This window comes from Falco peregrinus, chromosome 4 (assembly GCF_023634155.1).
Source record: "Falco peregrinus isolate bFalPer1 chromosome 4, bFalPer1.pri, whole genome shotgun sequence".
In the NCBI taxonomy this organism is placed as follows: domain Eukaryota; kingdom Metazoa; phylum Chordata; class Aves; order Falconiformes; family Falconidae; genus Falco; species Falco peregrinus.
This window is the reverse complement of record NC_073724.1, coordinates 49879995-49900345: the sequence shown is the minus strand read 5'-3', so window position 1 is coordinate 49900345 and position 20351 is coordinate 49879995. Positions and strand designations below refer to the sequence as shown.

General features: G+C 36.9%; 1 protein-coding gene across 3 annotated transcripts in view; it reads right to left on the bottom strand.

The window, feature by feature from the left end:
• Positions 1-20351, bottom strand: part of HERC2 (HECT and RLD domain containing E3 ubiquitin protein ligase 2) — a 113406-nt gene that overhangs the window by 46491 nt on the left and 46564 nt on the right. For all 3 annotated transcript variants that reach the window (XM_055801514.1, XM_055801517.1, XM_055801515.1), the window contains exons 23-52: positions 20106-20291; positions 18815-18985; positions 18606-18709; positions 18341-18491; positions 17501-17715; positions 16489-16621; positions 16252-16379; positions 15937-16132; positions 15203-15339; positions 14516-14689; positions 14297-14433; positions 14052-14203; positions 13466-13657; positions 12451-12638; positions 11752-11944; positions 10967-11149; positions 10187-10371; positions 8387-8534; positions 8097-8293; positions 7634-7864; positions 6223-6358; positions 5511-5654; positions 4052-4194; positions 3576-3843; positions 3279-3421; positions 1780-1878; positions 1514-1682; positions 1275-1400; positions 397-505; positions 109-248 (exon numbers count right to left, since the gene is read on the bottom strand). In XM_055801514.1, coding sequence (XP_055657489.1) covers positions 109-248; positions 397-505; positions 1275-1400; positions 1514-1682; positions 1780-1878; positions 3279-3421; positions 3576-3843; positions 4052-4194; positions 5511-5654; positions 6223-6358; positions 7634-7864; positions 8097-8293; positions 8387-8534; positions 10187-10371; positions 10967-11149; positions 11752-11944; positions 12451-12638; positions 13466-13657; positions 14052-14203; positions 14297-14433; positions 14516-14689; positions 15203-15339; positions 15937-16132; positions 16252-16379; positions 16489-16621; positions 17501-17715; positions 18341-18491; positions 18606-18709; positions 18815-18985; positions 20106-20291 — 4878 coding nt within the window. The remainder of the gene's footprint in view (positions 1-108; positions 249-396; positions 506-1274; positions 1401-1513; positions 1683-1779; positions 1879-3278; positions 3422-3575; positions 3844-4051; positions 4195-5510; positions 5655-6222; positions 6359-7633; positions 7865-8096; positions 8294-8386; positions 8535-10186; positions 10372-10966; positions 11150-11751; positions 11945-12450; positions 12639-13465; positions 13658-14051; positions 14204-14296; positions 14434-14515; positions 14690-15202; positions 15340-15936; positions 16133-16251; positions 16380-16488; positions 16622-17500; positions 17716-18340; positions 18492-18605; positions 18710-18814; positions 18986-20105; positions 20292-20351) is intronic.

Genomic DNA, 20351 nt, shown 5'->3' with positions numbered 1-20351 from the left:
ACACTAATTTCATTACATTAAGGTACAGAAATTTTAGAACTGTTTCTTTAAAAACTAATTCAATGCATTTTAAATTAATCTAAGGAAAACTTAGATTCTGAAACTCACCCGGTTCATTTATTCTGCCAAAAGTGTGTCGCGTATTGTGCTTCCTAGTTTTAAAACAGGTTTCACAAAAGTCAAAGTCATCACAGTTTCTGCATTTGAATCTAGGCCCATTGATAGGAAACATCTGACAGCCATCACACCTGATTTCACAAAAGAACAACAGTAAGTGTATTTCTTGTAGTTTTCATAGTACAAGTTACTTGTAACACAAGTCAAGATAATGGAAACAACATAATAAAGCTAAAGGATAACTCTTACAAGTTAAGAAAAATGTAAATCATCACTTACGTGACTCCAGGATGAATGCTGGGAACCAGTTCCATTTCTGACAACAAGCCAGTCCAATGAGACTGCTGAGGAAAGTCTACAATGACATCTTTTCCATTGGCACTAAAAGCTGTGACAAAAACATGGAGAAAACACAATGTGTTGCAAATGTCTATAAAAAAAATGAAGCAGAAAGTGTCCAGTGCAACATCAGAGCAGAAATATGTAATAAAAAAAAACTTCAAAAGTAACCTTTCACATTAATGGAACTATATATTAAACTCATCAGATAGCCGGAAAAGGGGCAGAGGGAAAGGGAGGTCTAAAGATTTTTTTCTTAGAAGACATATATTATTCTATCTAAATTACTTGACTCCGATTTCTTTTATTTGTTTTTATTTAACAGTTACTGAATGGAGAGAGTACTTCTAAGCACAAATGTACTATGACCAAGATCTGTACCTCTTCAAAGAATCTGTGCCCCACAGATTACTTCTACAACATTCCTTACAGCTTGATACTAGTGCACCCCACTTCCTCCTCACTACCATGTGAAGTCTTCAAGTTAAAATTCCTTCTTAAAGGAAAAGCATTTGTGGCTCATCCAAAGTATAAATGAGAACTACAACAGGAAGCTGCACAGATTCTGAAAGTCCTTTACTGCATATGAATGGAGCAGCTCAAAAAGCAGATGAACACACCTAACAAAATGGGCTGCCACAGATTACATGTCTACAAATTAATCACACACATCAAATGCATTCTGTACTTTCTTCCTATTAGGCAGCATTCCACAAAACTGTGATTTGTGTCTAAAAGATTCTCTCCTTAAACACTGCAGAAAGTCTGTGGTTTCCAGTTTTACTATTTTCCCATGCCCCTTTTGAAATAGACATTACCTTTGACAACTCCCACACTTCGGTGAGTAACTGATCCCCATTTGTATTTGGGTGTGGTAACAGAGCTTTTCACACGAACTTTGTCACCTATCTTGATATGAGAGGCTGAACTCTGCGGTGGGAATCCTAGCAGTTGCAAGAATAAATGCAGGGTGAGTGAGTTTTTCCCCTCCAAAAATAAATCTCCCTTTAATGTATCGTTCAGTTTTTTATTCAAAAGCAGTCAGCAGTGAACTTACCTAAAAGCTCAACATGGATGTATCTGACCCAGTAAGTACCACCCTTTTGTTGCCAGTCACACTGTACATTCAGGTCATGCAATCCATCTCGATCCAATTTAATAACTTTGCCTACATCTCCTTCACAAACCTCCTCATAGGTCCTGCAGCACCTAACCATCATCCCCACCTAGGGGAAAACAAACAACAGAATGCCATAGCTGTGCAAGAACTTTTGTAGCAGAAGGAAAGTAGTTTCAATACAGTTTTTGATCATCATACTTTACCTGAATATTCTCCCTCACATACACAGCATAGTCATCATTACTTAAGAAATCAGCTCGTTTCTTATAGGTCTGGCTCTCTGTTACAACAGCGCCACTTGCCTGGAAAAAGATCCAAAATAAACATGTAACAGTCACAAAATCTGTCTTTAATTCAGATAAATGAAAATGTTAACAGAGACTGAAGATAACCCAACAAGAGCAAACACATATAATGTCCAAGTTGCATGCCAAAAATAGGAAAAACCTTCAACTAACTATAGTGCTAATATTTACTATCTACTTTAAGCTAAAGTTTAGTTTCCGAAATGACTTGCCAAGGAACATAGCCACAAATTTTCAAAACGTGTGAAACAAGCTGCAAGTTGCTTTTATGAAATCTGCTTGCCAAATGAAATTAGAACAAAAAGGATTTGTGAGTAACTTAGCCTCACAGATACACATTCACATTCCACTTCTTAGGCTACTTGTTTAGAGATTAAAAGAACCCAAGAAAAGAACAATGGTAAACGGTAATCCTTCCTAAAGTCCACTACTAATTTTTTTTTTTTGTTATATAGTACAATGGGATTTAAATTATTCCCATAGAAAAACAAGCTGATGAAAAAGATAAGACGAGACTGTAGCTATCAGAACTTATTCCTTATGAGATTTGATTAACTTAAAAAAATGTTAAGAGAACTATTGCATTCCAGCTGTAATGACAATTTTCAGGAAACTTTGTTCTGTATTGAGCATTAAATCTTTTTTCATTCAAGGCAATACATGGCACAGTTTCTCACTGAAATACTGATAAAGGTACCAGAACTCAACATCAAGTCAATTTCCTTTAAAACATAAAACATTTCTTTCAATTACAGGAATCCCACGTGCCAGAAAACTCAACATAGCTCCATAAAAAAACAAATAGAAAAATATAGAACCCATTTCACTTTATTGCCGAATCCTTACTGAAACAGTTCCTGAAAGCCAACAGAAGACGAATAAATTCACATTAAAGCCATCACACTCAATAGGCATTGTAAAGGTCATTTTATCACCTGTAAGTGAAAATAGCTTTTGTAAGGAAAAAGCTATTTCACTGACATTTTTTTGTCATTTATTCATAAATTCCTCATCATTCCTTGTAGCTAACATACTTTTTTCAAGATCAAATTAAGGGAGAGGGGGAGGGGAGCATGGAAGGAGTCCTTTACAGATACAGTGTTTGCTCAGATGAAACTGAGACCAACTATCAGGGATACTTATAGCCACCACTCGTTCAACGTCTACATGTATTCCACTCTTCCCCTGTGCTCTTCATACATAAGTACTTCTAGATTATTCTTGAGCTCTTATATGACATGCCCTAGAAACATATGGCAAATGTGGTCCTCGTTACAGTCTTGAAAGCTTGGGAAAGCAGAATGTCCTTGTACTCTTAACCAAAGCTCATAAAAGGAAAGAATTAGAAAATTTGCAGCCAGGTAGCATGCCTTGGGTTTTACTTAGCTGATACTTACCACAGGGCAAGCAGCTTCAGCTTCTTCCACCTCCTCTGCTATTTCCTCATCTGAATATTCATCAGAGATAGTATCAGCGTCAGAGAGATCCGTAATTTGAACATCAGGATGATCCAACAACCAGCCAACCAAGGCTTCTACTCCTAATATAGAACACAAAGTCTGTCTCTAAGGGATTCTCTGACATTCTTAAAATAGTATCCAAAATGATAAGTGACAATTGCTCCCAGTAGCATTTTAACCTGCTCACAATTTTCCTTCTACTTCTAAAATCATTAATTTAACTAAATGGAATACCTGGTAATCCAGAAGCACTTCCAGAGGTTCCAGACAGAGATTTTAGTGCAAATTCTATGTTTTTCCTAGGAAAACCCATTTCCATAAGTTGAACTACGATGGGGAGGGGTGGAATTGGAGACTGCTTGCGTTTCTTTGCTTTTGTAGGTCGGATATGTTGCACTGTGATGGGTGTTGTAGCTTCACTAGAGCTGCAGTCTTCAAACACTGGTGTTGAAGGATGCGTAGACTCTACAGCCAGATATTGGCATACTGCCAAAGCAGCAGCCTAAATGAGAACAAAGCAAGCAGTCCAAGTAAAACAAGTGTATTTATATGTTTCTGCATGTGTGTGTACCTGAAATTAAAGGTTATTTGCCAAAAAGGGTTCAGTATCACTTTTTTTTTTTTAAGCCTATAGCTTAACAAGTTTCAGTTTGACTGTGAATTAGAAAGACTTATTTATTTGGTTACTTAGCAGAAAACACAGACTCTACCTCAAGCTCTTGTTTGTCAAATATTGCTTTCACAGGTGATGGTTGTGTAGCAGCTGTCAAAAGTTGCTGTAAAAGAATCATGGGAGGCTGAGGTCCTTCAGGAGACATATCTCCTATGTCGGGAGAGGCAACTGCTCCATCCTCTTGAAACAAAAACATTATTTTAACCAAAACCATGTAATAGAAGTCAGTAAGGAGACTTATTCTGGGGCATATTGGTTGATCAAACATATTATTTCTTCCATATTTTGTCTCCACAGGAATCACATGCTTAAGATTAAATCATGTGTGCCACAATCTCCATACAAAAAAAGCAAATGAGAAACTTGTAGATAAACACTATTTTTACTAAAACACACCTAAGACATGCCTAGCAGAAACTGCTCAGTGGACAGTGAACTTGCACAAGTATCTTCTGAGTTTTTACAGTAATATTATTATAGAAAGGTCTTTCCAGGACAGAACACTTCATAGAGAAAACCAACAATCTCATTGATCCCTAAAGCCATGGCGCATACTTCCTGGATTAAGTCACTTCCCTCCTTTAATACAGCTCTTGAGAAGAGCTCCCCATAGGTGTTTATTGCCCCTTTAAAAGGGTGCACCTTTTTTGAGTCAACTGGCTCACGCTCTGCAACTTTTATCGTTGATTTTGTATTCTTGTTGGCATAAACATTCATGTTTCCTACATCTTTATTGTGGCTATCTCAGGGAAGTGTTCTGATTCTTCATTTAACTCCAACAAAAGGAAGTTCTCATATTTGAAACAGTAACAAAACAAGCAGTAGTCCTCATGTAACTTATGCTGTTCTGGACCACCCCCCCCCCAACCCCCCCCCCTCCCCCCCCCCCAAAAAAAAAACCCACCAAACAAAAACAAAAACCTCATGGTAGAAGTCAAGCCACATTCCATTCCCAGGAAAATATTAAGGATTCATTGACTTAAAATTTGGTAACTGACAAACCACCCCAGAAATATACAAATAAAATAAATATATTTCAAGCCTCAAACACTTGGATCCACGTAAGTCTTCAAAACCTAAGTTAAAAAGTCAAAATGCTTTTCATAGAATGGTTTGGGCTGGAAGAGACCTTGACAATCATCCAGTTCCAACCACCCTGCCATGGGCAGGGACACCTTCCACCAGACCAGGTTGCTCAGAGCCCCATCCAGCCTGGCCTTGAACACTGCCAGGGATGGGGCATCCACAACTTCTCTGGGCAACCTGTTTCAGTGTCTCACAACCCACACTAAAGAATTTCTTCCTAATATCTAACATAAATCTACCCTCTTTCAGTTTTAATATGTAAGATTAAAGCATTCCTGAATTTTAATTTTTAGTCTTTAGAGGGCAAACCTAGCTTCTACCCTCCAATTGCCATTAGCAAGGGTTATAGTCACCTACTTTATCCACCATCTAAACAAACAGCAGCACACTCAGGCTGTGTTTCAGAATACCTGCAGGATTTAATGCACAGTCCTGAACAGCTGGCTGAGACAAGATCTGTCTTAGTGTATCCTGGTGAGAAAGCAGAGCCCGGCCTGCTTTCAGTATGTACAGCTTTAATTGCTGGCATCGCAGTAGATCCAAATCCACTTGACCTGTCAGATATATTAAGCAGCTATTAGCACTAATACACAGGAATCTCTTGTGTTAGAGAAGAAAGTACCATTCATACAGCCTCAGTTCAAAAATCAGTTTGCATCTTAACTCACTGTGTGAAAGCTTGTGAAATACTGATGATATGAGGTAGTCTGAACAGCATCTGGATAAAAAGTATTCTATGACTCATGATATTAAAAACACTGCTTTCCTACTTTCATGCCCTGCACAATCATACAGCTAACAGCACAATAAGTGCAGTTAAGATGTTATATGGATCCAATATTTTAAACAATTCAATACAAGTCCAGCCCCAAACCCCATTTACATTTTCTCTAAGTAAAAACAATATTCCACTTACAGTGCAGAGCAATTAATCTCCTAGCTAAACTTGTCTCGTAAGTTCATATTATTCAACGTCGACTGAAAAAAAGTAAGGTTCCAGAAAACCTTTTTCTTACGTACATTTGCTGTTACTAGTATTTTTCCCACAGTATATCCATCTATTAAACAAAAAAAAAAAACCAAAAAAACCCAACAAAAACAACAAAAGAACTCCAGCTGTACCTGAAAGACCCTGGTTGGGAGACTTCATCCTTTGTTTTTCTATTTTACTTCCAGCCAGATTTACTAGTTGAGCCCAAATGGATAGCATCGGTTCAGTGAAAGGCAAGTTGTTCACATTGAAAGCCACAACTGGAAGCTAGACAGTGGAGGAAGAACCAGACAAAAGAAAAAAGCAAACCAACAGATAAGCATTTTCCAAAATCATTCAGAAGTTTCAATGGTTATTAACTGAAGAAGAGAAAAAGAATCATTCATCTTATTGCTTTTGACTAATGTCCTGGTTTCAGCTGGAACAGGGTTATTTCCTTCTTAGTAGCTGGTACAGCGCTGTGTTTTGGATTTAGTATGAAAATAATGTTGATAGCAACAACTAAAACATCAGTGTGTTAATTAGTGCTTACTCTAAATCAAGGACTTTTCAGTTTCACATGCTCTGAGAGCGAGCAGGTACACAAAAGGCTGGGAGGGAGCAGAGCCCAGACAGCCAACCTGCAAGCCAAGGGGATATTCCCATACCTTAGAACATGGCGCTCAGTAAATAAACTGCAGGGAGTTGACCAGGACCTGTCAATCCCTGCTCAGGAACTGGCTGGGCATCAGTCAGCAGGTGGTGAGCAATTGCGTTGTGCATCACTTTGGGGGTTTTGTGGTTGTTTTTTTCCCCTTGGATTTTATTCCTCTATTACAATTATTATTGTTGTTGTTATTATTTTTACTTTATTTCAACTATTAAACTGTTCTTACCTCAACCCATGGGTGTTACCGTTTTCTGATTCTCCTCCCCATCCCACTGGGGAGGGGCGAGGGGTGGGGAGTAAGCTAGCAGCTCTGTAGTACCCTAGTTGCTGGCTGAAGTTAAACCACAACAACCAGGAACAACTGGAGAGGACTGCTATTCCCTACAGAGCTCCTCTACTTGTAGCACACAGTTGCAGGTCTGCTTGGTGAAAAAGTAACACAGAGTCAGAGCAAGGAAGAACTGCAGCCTCTCAAGCAGACCAGGCACTTTGACTGTACTTTCACTAAAGCCATATCAACAAACTTGAGATTAAGATTCAAATGAAAACATCCAAGACTTTCTACATTAGTTAGGAAATCAAGTTAAATATAAACAAACAGTTCCTCTCATGTAAGAGCTATAAATCATATTTTCATGACTTGAGAGTTTACTTCAAGTCAAAGGAGTTCAGCTCAAATTCCTTCTCCTTTCACCTCCTCAAAAAATAAGGACAGGCTTTAAAGGCCTTATAGGGGTTTGGATGAATACCATCTTAGATTTGCATTCAGAGCATGGTATGTGTTGAATGTCAATGTATTTACCCAAAGAAGAACAAGTATTTTCTTTGCACTTTGTATCAGAATCTTAACCCATACTCTTCCCTCTACTGCAGACTCAACAAAACAAACTTACTGGTTTCAGTTGATTCAGAGGGCACACTCTGCATGTTCGCATGTCATAGAACTGTACAGTGATTTTCCCTTTCGGGGTAATGCGTGTCACTGTGCCTTCTCCAAATTCATCATGAACTACTTGTCCACCCAGTCTCAAGCGACTGTCTATGCCGCCAATCACTGCTAACACTGCCATTAGGCCTCCCACCTCTGGATTCTCAGTGTCAGGAAAGTAGTCATCCAACAGAGCCTAACAAAGAACAACACCATTAACTGTAGGGAGAACAACATACACTTTTATCTGCTTTAAAATACAGTTAAGCACACATACTTCAATTTAAAAATTACGACATAAATACATATATATATAAAAATAGAAAAATGGTTTCAAAATTAAGCTTAATATTGTTTACATTTAGTATTTATAATTTCAAAATAAATATTGCTATAAAAATGAGCTTATTTTAAAACGTGGAAACTACCCCTTCTGACTGTTTTCCTGCAAAGATGTGGGTGATGGAGGTTAGCTGAGAGTTGATGTACTTGTTTATGAGTCCATTCCACTGGCTGAGCGAATGGAGCGTCCTCAGCAGTGCCACTATTTCTTCTGCTAAAGTACTACTGTGAGTGGCAGTTAGAGATGCTTGGGGCCTGGCCTTTCTCCTTCTCAGAGTAGATTCTAAGAAGACAAAAGCAATTGCACAACATTTATCAATTTAACACACACATTTACTATACATAAAAATAAGCCACTGAGGGAAAATTCCTCTACCTCTGAGCAGTGGGATATCTGAAGAACAAGTACTAAGCAGGCTGCCTAAAAATCCAAACAGTTTTTCCACAAGAAATTTCATGTCTCTTGACCTTTCATTTTTATCCCAGGATGGAAGTACTGCTTTCAATAAATGTACAGCAAGAATCTAAAAAGAGAACAAAATGAGCGTTATTCCATTCTAAGTCACCAAGTATTAAAGAAATTCTCAAATATACTAAGCACGGAAGAAAGGCATTTTAAAAGTTAGCTTTCCTCGTAGTTCTTTCTACTATGCTGATTTCTTTCCAGCTGTGGAAATTACAGACATACTGATCTTCCATTCACTTTCATAAGGAACATTTTAAAAGAAGTTGCGCCAGTTCAAAGTCAGTAACAATTTTATCGGCACATTATATTAGTGAATCCAACCTCTTCAATACTCAGTACATGACACAAACACACACTGAGAAACAACATAAATGACTAAAATGCATAGGAAAAATAGCAATACAGAAATGGGAAGGTTTGTTCAGACTCCAGACTCAGAACTTCGTATTAAGATGTATTTCAGAATGAAAGCTTCCAAGTGTTCTGCAATGAGGGTATGACAATTAAAAGTCATGAGATAGAAAGCTGAATGATACAAGAAGGCAAAAAGCAATTGCAGTGACACCCAAAAGCATTTACTGTGAAACTACAGCCTCTGACACAGTACAGAAGGAACAGACTGGCATCTCTAAACCTAGACACTCAGTGCAGGACTGATGAGTAGCATGGGAAGGTGTAGTGCTGCAGTATCAAAGAGCAGATGGAGCTGCACATTCTGGAGTATTTCTGGTTCCTCAGAAGTTCCTCATCTTCTACCCAGAAGACCAATACAAGTGACCGATAACAGTGAAAAGATCTGTCTTCTTGTAAACTTCTGTCAGTAACACGTCTTTCTAAAACTTCCAAGTCTCATCTTTTTCTCGTTAAGTTAGACGCTGGTACATGAGGAATGGTCATTTCTCTCAAGTATTCCCCGAGCAGCACAGATGACTAACGCACCAACTCCTCGATGATAAAAGATCTCTCATCAAACTAAAAACAGTGCCAAGAATTTGCTGGAAGATGACACAAAAATGTACATGCCTTTATGATACAAGGCTTTAGTTAAAAAATGCTGATGCCTCATCAAGGGAAAGATTAAGATCTTTTGATCCCTAGGCCTTAAAACTTGGAAGACTTACTCCATGATAAGGTTGCTTTTTAATCTCATGATAAAGACTAAGGAAAGGAAAAAACAAAGGAAAAAAGAAAAAAAAGAAGAAAAAAAGAAAAGGGGAAAGGGGACATACAACACCAAAATAAGATACAAAGATGCAGCTTTCCTAAGAGAGACAAAATAGTAACAGCAGTTTACTATGGAAGGAAGGACAGGAGATAATACACAATTTGATAACGTTATGAATGAAAATGAAATTGCACATCTTTCCTAACAATCTTTTTGTTATTCTTTTCTTTATTCAACTTCTAGGAACATTATATCGGAAGTTTCTGGAATATATTTTTGGAACACTGTTTTGGTCTCTCATCTGTACAAAACTTCCAGGCTTTCAACAGAACGCAGGAGTCTTCTGTAGTGCCCTGACAGCTCAAAAACTTACAGATGTGTATCTAAAACAATGAATACTAAATATAAGACGTTTTTTCCCAATTAATTTAAAACTGATATGACATTTCCCATCTGTTTTTTAAAATACTTTTTAAAAAAAAAATGACAACTGAAGTCTATTAAATTCATTGCCTATCAAAGTAATTTGGAAATACACACATTACCTGTCTCTGTAGTGAAGCAGCAGTGAAAGATTCATGCCCCTCAACAATTTTCATTAGCAAAGTTATCCACTGAGATGTACTAAGAGTGCTGCACATCTGAGGCATGAGTGCTATACTTCGAATGAATCCCAGCGTGCACCAACTCCTATGCTGTTCTTTATAAACTAATTTATTTGGCAAGGAAGCTAAAAACAAAAAGATATATACATAAAACAGTTGACTTTTCCACCAGCTACGTAATTCTCTATATACTACATGGGGCTTTTTTTGGACAAATCACAACACTGAGCTACTTCACTGTCTTTACATAACTATTAACTTCTGTTTTAGAGCCTGTAATTAATTTTATTAAATATGCCTTTAAAACAATTCTCATCCTTATACTGTTCCCTCATTTCGAAGTAGTTAACAGCATTACTTCTGATATTACATAGCAGCTATGGAAATTAATATGACATATCCAGCTATACTGTTGTCCCCAAACAGAAAAAGACTGCTAAGAAATTCAAAGAAATTCATTGTCTAAGCCAACCATACAGATCCGCATGCTCCACATCTCATGCATGTTTCCTACTTTCACTGCTTACGTTCTAAGAATGCTCAAGATCACTTAATGTTTCCTTTGCTAACAATTAAGATTTTAAAAACTCTGAAAATGCATTTTCTAGCCTTTGGCCTTAAAGGATTAAAAACTAGTAACAAAAAATATACAAAGTTACGAGACAAGAACACACAAAATAGACGCACATAGCTGAATCAGACTGTTTCCATATGATATACCTGATTTATCTGTTGTTCCACTCTCCACAAGCATACGGAGTAGACCACACAAAGTCCTAGTAGCATCACTTTGCATGACTTCAGCATGGACACCAGCAGAGAGACACAGTGTCTGCAACAGGTTGACAGTACTTGTCAGCATCATGGAAGTGGGGTGGAGATTCCTTTCAACTTGTTCTCCTTCTGAAGGGAGATACAAAAGGCAAATTAATATTAGAGTTAATCTGTTTCACAAAGAGTTCTGAAACAAACATGATGTGAGAAACTGGTTATAAACATTTTTTCTAAGATGATTTCAGATTAAGAGGATTACTTATTTCCAACTGTAAAAGCAAAATATAAACCAGATTATTTTGTGCAGATATTTTCAAGTTAATTCTCTAGCAGTACACAAAAGAAATTCCAAATGCAGTGCCAAGAATAGGGAAGCAGCGTGACTAGATGTATAATTAGGCCATATAAAACCCCCATACTTTAGAATTGCATTACCATATGTTGAAAATTATACCTCCTGCTATCTGTAACAAACTATTTCAGTTGGATAACAGTGTTTTCTTTGTCCCATGAATATGCAGCAAATGTGATACCATCCTTTCTATCCTCCTTTCTGACAGTAAAGCTACCTTAAGATAGATTATAGTCACATACACCTATTAATTTAATCATCTTTGATGAAGCATTTCATCCTGCGAAAGAAGCTTCTTCATATTACAAGATAACAATTTTTGAATTCAACGAAAACCCTGCCTCCACTTTTATTTAAAAAAATACATATGCTTTTTTACCAGAATCGTCCTCAGTGTCTGAATCTTCTGTTGTGGGTTGCGTTGCTGGTGGTGGCTCAGCTAGTTTGAGATCATACTTTCCCTCCTTCCCCATTCTGTAAGAATTTGTACTTCCAGTGTCCCACTGCACTCTGATCCAGCCATCTTCTCCCAATTCTCCAATCACACGACCCAAACCTGGAGTGGGTCCATCCTGACCGAAGAGAGGTGCTCAAGTTACACAACCAACAACGCTAATTCGCATCCAAAGTTCATAAGATAATAATGTAATTGCTCTTTTTTGCTGCTAACCTAATGGTTAGGTAGAAAACACTCAATAATGTTTCCAAAGAGAGCATAAAATTGGAAAGCATTTCATAGTCCCCAAAAAGCAATCACCTCAGTAAACTGCAGCAACACTCATGTTTAAATCTATTTTACTGTGTACTACATAGAGTGCCATACACACCTAGATGGTTGTGTATAATACTGTAGAAAAAAAGCAGTTTCTTGTTAAACTGTGAATCAGAACAGTCTCATTAAAAAAGAACTTTCATCTCCAAAGCTGATGCTAAACAAATAATTAACATATTTTATATTAACACTCCAAGTCTTTGAAATGAAAAATGACCTCTAAAGTTTGAACATAAAATTCGCACAGTCCACTGAATAGAGACTTTAGCTTTTAACACAGCCAAACCTGTATGAAAGAATTTGTACCTGATCACCCCACTTCCAGTCTACCCCTCTCACCACTCTGGTACCAATTTTCATCATGGCTGCCAGCTCTGGTCCAGAAACAGGGAGCTGAACAGGTGTGCTTTCCTTTCGTGACTCTTCTAGGACTGTGGCAGACGCTCCATGAGAAGAGGTAATCATATCTTCTTCAATGTTGTCAGAACTAGGTCCTAAACAGGAAAAAACATTAAAAAAATTAAAACTAGCTACAAGTTTTTATACATACCTTATACATATAAAGGTATATACACAAACTTTAAGGCACATAAAGTTTGCAATAGAAAAGTAGTAACAAATAGGAAAGCTGACCTAACACATGATACAGTCAGATGAGCTTTTAGGGAACTAGGATGTAATGGTTTTCAATGCACAGGACTTTGAACAAAAGTAAATGACAAACAATTGACAAATATTAGTTCTACTAACAGATTTTTTGTAAAAAAAAAACAAAACTTCTTATGAGCACTCCAGTCAAATACAAGTTACAGGAACAAATATTTGCTATTATCTAAGAAAGCCAAGAAAGAACAGGCATGATAACTTGAATCATGGCAAAAGACACCACAGAACTGGTAACAGAACAAACAAAGGAAGCTTCCAGCTTCAATATGCAGTCTGGGAATGGTTTTAATAGGTAGGACAAGTGAACCTGAATGAGAAGGGAGTAGGCAGTTTCTAATGTTTTCATTTTATATTTTCCATTTTTCATTTATTTGTAATGTTTCCACCAAAACTACACTATCACTCCTAAATTCTAGCAACAGATGACCAAAGCAAAGGCTTAGGAGAAAAATCATGACTGAATAAAGGCTAAAGGTCAAACTAACTTCCTTCTCAATAGTGCTTACAGATGCGGGGTTTGTATCAGGGTAAATGTAAATAGCATTAAGTCCTATCTTTAAGCAGCAAAGTAATTCTGTAGTTTGGGTACACCAACAGGTAAAAAAATACAGGAGATTTATGAAACATGTACTTTCTTCCAAACAAGATCTTGTACCTATCAGCCGCAGTGTTGTTTGCGTCAATGCTAGCATGCCAGAATTAAGAAGGAGGCTCAAGGTATTAGCACCATGCTGCAGTGTCAACATGTTGAGCATGACCAGCAGAAAACGTGCTTGTGGAATAGTTCCAAGACTTGGTCCTGCTGGATTCTCATTAGTAATTGTTTGTAGAGGAACAGGCTGCACACCTGTGTAATATAAATACAACAAAGTCAGTTGGCATTTGGGAGCTACAACAAAAAAGGTTATAGATTTGTTTGATTGACAATGTAACATTTTTTATTCCCTGCTTGGCTTTAAGAACCTACAAGCTGAAGTCCCAAGAAACCTTTTATAATTTAGATTTTAACGGTAAAGTATTACTAATGGGTAATCAAACACTGAAAAGTGAGTTCAGGGAGGTTGGGCCAGGGACTGTGGAATGACACATGGACAGGCAGAAAATCAAAGTAATTCTCAGCACAAACGAAGGGAACCATTTTTAAGATCCCAATTATGGCAAACTTTTTAAAAATAAAAAAGGCAACTATATTCATTTAAAATAGTTTTCACCCCAGCCAACAGCAATAAAATGAGATTCACCTAGTTCTTTAAATTTTGCATTAGCATCTAGCAAGATGTTCCGGACATTCTGAATAGCCCATGCATACAACTTTCCGAAAGTTACTTCCAGCAGCATTCTGTTGAATGGTGGGATCAGATCAACATCCTTCAAGCAGTCAGTAAGAGGTTCCCTTCACAGGAAAACAATAAGAAAAAAATAAATATGGTTGTTTGGGGTTTTTTTAATGAAGTACTGTAAAAGCAAAGGCAACAAAAAGTTTTACCCTATATTGGCTCCTTCTGGAATAAGCCTCTGCCATCCACAGAACATAGCATACTGCACAGACGGGAGCAAAAAATTTTTTGCTGCCAGTTTCAGAATAGTATCTATTCCCTCCAGACGAACTTCTGCTCTTTCCAACTGCAAGAGAAAAAAAAATAAAAAAAATTGTCATACTTGATTGAACTGCTAATAAACACAAGCCCATTTTCATCTATTTTACCTGTTTTAATAAACATTTTCTCATTTTTTCTACATCCACTGGCTCTTCTTTAAGTGCAAAATCAACAATGGTGTTAAGGAGGGCAGACTGGGGATACAAGCCTTGGACATTTTGCTTTAGCCATTTGTATTTGTGGACACCTGTAACTGTACTCAAAAGTGGCTGCCACTTATCCTGCAAAACAGGAAGGTAGTATGTTAAAAATTAAATTGTTTAAAATTACTAAAAATATAAGTTATGTAAAATCATGTCCAAATTTTAAATACTAGGAGGGAAAAAAAATTCTTCAAAGCCAGGAGATTAGCATTATTTGTATCTCACTATCTTGCTTACAATTGCTACATAAGATTTCACATGCATTAATATTAAAAGAGAAAAAAATAGGGAGTAACATATCACAACCTTTTATTTTGAAATGAAGTTTTACCTGAACATTTCTAAGATTATAAGTAAACTAAAAATTAGAGAAGGTATCTTTACATATTGTAAATATGCAATGCACAAGCTTATTTTTAAGAATTATTTCAGGTTTCACTAAAACAATGTGCCATGCTTAATTATATATCCTAAACACCATTATCAGAATATTAAATGTCAAGTTATAGTAATCATGCTTTAGCTCACATTTTTTCCTCTTGTTATTTTTATTTTTTATTCACAAGGTTGATTCAAAATCTGATGTCCTACCTTGGGTGATTTAATTGCTATGGGCCTTTTATCTATAGGTACAGGACTGTGAGGTACCACACAGGATTCTTCTAAATCACTCTCTTCGTTTCCAATTTTGGATTCCTCCACATCAGCAGATTCAGATTTTTTTGGCACTAGAAATAAAAAAAGCTATTCTTTCATGTAATCTGATGACATTTACAGTATCACATTTTTAGGTTTGCACGGTAACCTAAGCATACAGAATGCTTAAGATCTGCCTGTAATAAGGAAAATGTACCCTTTGTGAACTCTATGTCCAATTATTATCAAATCAGCTCTGGTAATATCCACAGTATGCTTTTATTTGTAAAGACCAACTTCAAAAGCACTTTGGTGTTTGTTCACCACATGGATTTATTTCCAGCTGAATAGTTCTTTGACTATGCTATTTTAATAAAACATTTTTACTAAGATGCCAGTTCTAATTAAACTTTACTAAAACCAATTCAGAGGGACTGAAACTGATGGATCGTTTTTAATATGCTGGATCACAAAGCAGCATGCTTCACCTACACTTGACTCTTGTCTGCCTGTTACTGCTGTAGGAACTAACGTGTAACCAAAGATTTAGAAAGTGTCATGAAAAAGCAGCAGAAAGCAAACAGCTTTGATGCTTTAGCTAACAAGAGCCTCAAATATAAAGCAGCAAACCTTGGAATGAGATTGATTTTCATTGTTTCAAAGAAAATACAATATTAATGTCACCTTACCTCTTTTTTTCCTTTTCTCTCTAATTAATTTCTGAGCTACCCTCCGCCATCGGGGCAAGGAACTCAGAAGCTTAAATTTAGACATTATAGAGAGATCATTGCAAACTGCAGGACGTAGTTCATTGAATAAGAATCTCAAACGCTCAATTACAGGAGCACAAACTTCCTTGTAAGAACGTCCTTGTTCTTGATGGGTCTAGAAAAGCCATTGAAAGACTAGGTTACTGTTCAATATACAACAAAGTGAATACATAGCTTTTTAATAAAATACTTCAAATGAAATATAATCTAAACTTCAGCAGGTAAGAGGCTTACCTTAATCAGTGAGCATTTTGCTTGGTAGACAACACGACACACATCCACTACAGATTTTGGTAAGGTTTTGTGCTTTACCTGGTCAACTCCAAGGGTACCAGGATGAACAAGAGACAATGCTACATGACCTTAATGGGAAGAGACAATCTCTGAATATGCATTTCCAAAATCATCCATAGCAGAGATTAAACTGGTCCAAAATGTATGCTGAGACAGCTATACCACAAGCCTACCTACCCAAATCTTCATGTTTCAGAAGACAACATAATAACAAACGTCCTACTTCTTCCACAGGATGCTCAGGAGGAAATATGATTGGTGTTGTTAAGTGACACTGTTTACAGTATCTCTCTATCTGACACAAGAAGTCCTACAAAAAACACACAACAACAGCCTCTATTTAAGTTTGGTGTTAAATACAATGAAAAGACCCAAAATACTACAGCCAGCATTTGAATAACGCTGAGTAACCTCCACAATCTGAACTGACATTCAGAAGTGAGATACAACATGCCGTATGCACTATTTAATACACAACACTACAAAGACTACCTTATATTATTCTTCTTGTATGAAGAACAAGGAACAAAGCCACTACGGCTTTTAACCAGGTCACCTGATTTTTGATTATATTCTCCTGACTCATCATTATTGGCATCCTATCCTCCTATCAAGGACTTACTTGTGGATTTTTTTGATAAAGGAGGTGAACTCAAAACATTAAAAAAAGCTTAAGTATTACAGAAGACAGTGACCAATGTAAATCTCAGGGAGTTTCATAATATCCACAATACCAGCTAGGTGAAACCTGAACCTCAAGGGACAAAAGGGACTTTAAAACCAAGGCATACATGCACCTGACACACAAAACACATTTGCAATTTGACAAAAAAAATTCCATCTTGGTTCAACTGGAGGTGAGCAGGATCTGCCAATACTACTATGGATTGACATTTCCATTGACATGGAAAGTAATGTATTATTAATTTTTTTTGTAAGAATACATCCAAAATGTTTAGTTCTCCCACTCAAAAATTCAGAAGAAAAAACTGTACTGATATGATATTGAGTGAAATACACTTTATCCATTAGTAATACTCAACCACTCCCTTCACAAAAATTAATTCTCAAATAACTTTTTTGACTGTTTTGCTATAACTTTTGGAGAATTTTCCCAAAAAAACTGTTTCAGGCCACCACTGTCACCCCTCAGCAACATTTTTTGTTAGCAGAACTACTGAGGGCTTACCTTCACAGTATGATCCTGAATATTATTATCTGCAATAGCTTGGAGAAAAGGCTGGGAATGGTCACTCAAAGTTAATCGATGTGTATATAGTTTTGATTTATTTGGGGTAGTGTTACCAGGTGAACTGCAATGGTCTTCATCTTTTTCCTCATTGTAACTGTAATGAATCTGACTAGTTTGCAAGCCTCCAGAAAAGATAGATGACTTCAACCATTCTAAAGAAAGAAAACACAATTATATATTCTGAGGAAAGATTAAGCTATCAAGATTCAACAACTCCCCCAAATAAAATGCATAAATAGCTTCAAACAAGGTTTAGTAGCTCTTCCATTTGCTGAAACTTCTTCACAGGGAAAAAAAAGGATACTGCAACTAAGTTAACGATTAAGTAACAGGGCAGCCATCACCAGCTCAGAGGTAACAGCTCTTACCTATTCTTCTGTGATTACTATTGAATTATACCCTCTATTCACCAAACTAAGATACCCAACACAACAGAATCCAACATCAGATGCTTCAGGCGCTCTTAACTGAACACAAATTAATAAGTTAACTGTGCTATACAGTGTCTCCTTTCTCTTCCAATATTCTCTCTATCTGGCATATTAAAGAATTCTGGAATTTTTAACTGTTCAAGGTTATCCAATCCCCATTTAAATCCTGCTAAATTATTGGACCTTGATGACTATGGTAATTCATGTCAAGAATAAAGAACTTCAGAAGACAGCAAGACTAAACAGGTGCTAGATTTCAAGTTAATTTATTTGGCCTGTATCTTTTTCTTGCATGCTTTGACAAGTATTTATCACTTATTTAAGCTCCAAATGAAGTTCTGCTTACTGGCACATTCAACTTCCAGAGGAGAAAGTGGTGTACTCATTGCCAGGTAGGAAGCGTGCAGTCCAAGGAGAAGACCCAAGTTCCTTTCTGTGTCTATTAGAGGTGATGACAAAGTACTGAGATCTGGTGTTGTAATCACTTCCTGATCAGGCTAATCAAAAGAAACAGGAGTTGAAAGCTAGAACTGAGCTCCAACAAGAATTTTGAAAGCAAAGCAATACTTTACTTTAGAAAGTGTGTATCCATCAATATATAGTATTTTTACCTCCATATACTGGCCAACACAGAAGGCATGCATTGATTCCCGTGTGTCCTCAAACTGCAAAGCAGCTTCCAAAGCAACAACTGGGTCCTCACCCGCAAACTGAGCTATGGAAAAAGGAGGTAGTCAGTATAATGTCTAAAAACCCCTTTATGCCATCTAGTTTTGAAAAAGAAGTAATTTGTGTCTTTCATTCAGATGCTGATTCTCACCAAGTATGCTACTGCCAGTTAAAGACTGGGTTTGGAAGTCCTTTATATCATACACTTTCCCATCAATCACTGTCCAAAATCCTCCATCTTTGTTGTGGTTCTCTAGATCAGCTTTTCGTATAAGTGTCACCTCCTCATTATTTCTGCAACTCTGGCCAGTAAAAAATGAACCTACAGGTATAAAACAGAAGAGAAAATTTATCAACAATAAAACAGAAAGTAAAAGTTTTTTGTGAACGTTCTCTTAATAGTTGTCTAACCAAATTCTTCACTCCTATTCAAAGGCTGCTTGTCTTTTGGTATGCTCAAAAGTCAAAATGAGTATTAATATGTTCCTGTCCACATGTTATGCAATTAAATTGTCTGTATGCTGTATTCTTTTATGTGCTAATGTCCAACATCACACTGTCAAAGACCTGGCACTGCCCAACTATAAAAATGTTTTGTTTGGAGGTGGAGCAGAACCACCACTATTTCAGCAAATCACCGCTCTAGTCAGTTCTGCCACCAAATCACTTCAGTTTTATTACATGCTTGCCTGCAAGACATTGGCCGTGTATTTAATTTCAGTTTAAATCCAGATCTTTTAAAAAAATAGGAGGAAGGTTACATACACATTACAAGTCTTCCAACCTATATATCAGTAAACTATTTCAAAGGTAATTGCATCAAAATAAGAAACATCAATGTTCGCACACATACACCTTCATCTTCAATACTATTAGACCAGTAACTGAATTTTCACGTAGCTTTTGCTCTCCCCAACACACTACTGTCTAGCAGTGTGACCTTTAGCTCTCTTGGGTTCCACCAGCCATGTTTCATGCCGCCCTCCACCAATAATAGTCAGAAATACCAATTTTCTACTTCTCTTTTCACCCCAGACAAAGCTCATACCATAAAATGCCCTGGGAAAACAAAAGTTCCCTTATTTCAAAGTTTCCACATTTCTCTCCCTTTATGTTATGGATAGAATTTAGGAACAAAATGCATGGATGTAGGATGTACTACTCACATTTCCACTGCAGCTTTTCACACTCAAAATGCAAAACAATGTGAACTACTACTTTAAGTAGGTAGGATTAAGCAGAGTACAAATACAGCTCTATACATAACTTCCTGAAGAATTTGACAGAAATAGCGCTGTATGACTGCCATGTGAACTAGTTAATAAAAATTTGTACTGTAAAGCAGAATTCCCTTCCTGAGAGTAGTTCATGAACAGTCACCATTTTTATATAGCTACTTTATGAAAACATAAATAAGTAGTCCAGATGCTAACAGTACATACCCATTATTCCTGGCCATGCTAAATCCTCATTGTCATCCCTTTCCTTTCCAGGGGCTAAATGGTTAAATCTGTCTAGGTGTTCTAGCAAACCAGCCAACAGAGGGATAGCACCAGCTTCCTGCATTAATCCAGCATTTTTACTGAGTAGCAGCACTACAGAAACCACCAATTCTGGAAGAAGAATGCCTAGAACACAGAAGGTACTCATTTAATTCAAGATCTACATTTAAAGCATCACAGAAGTAA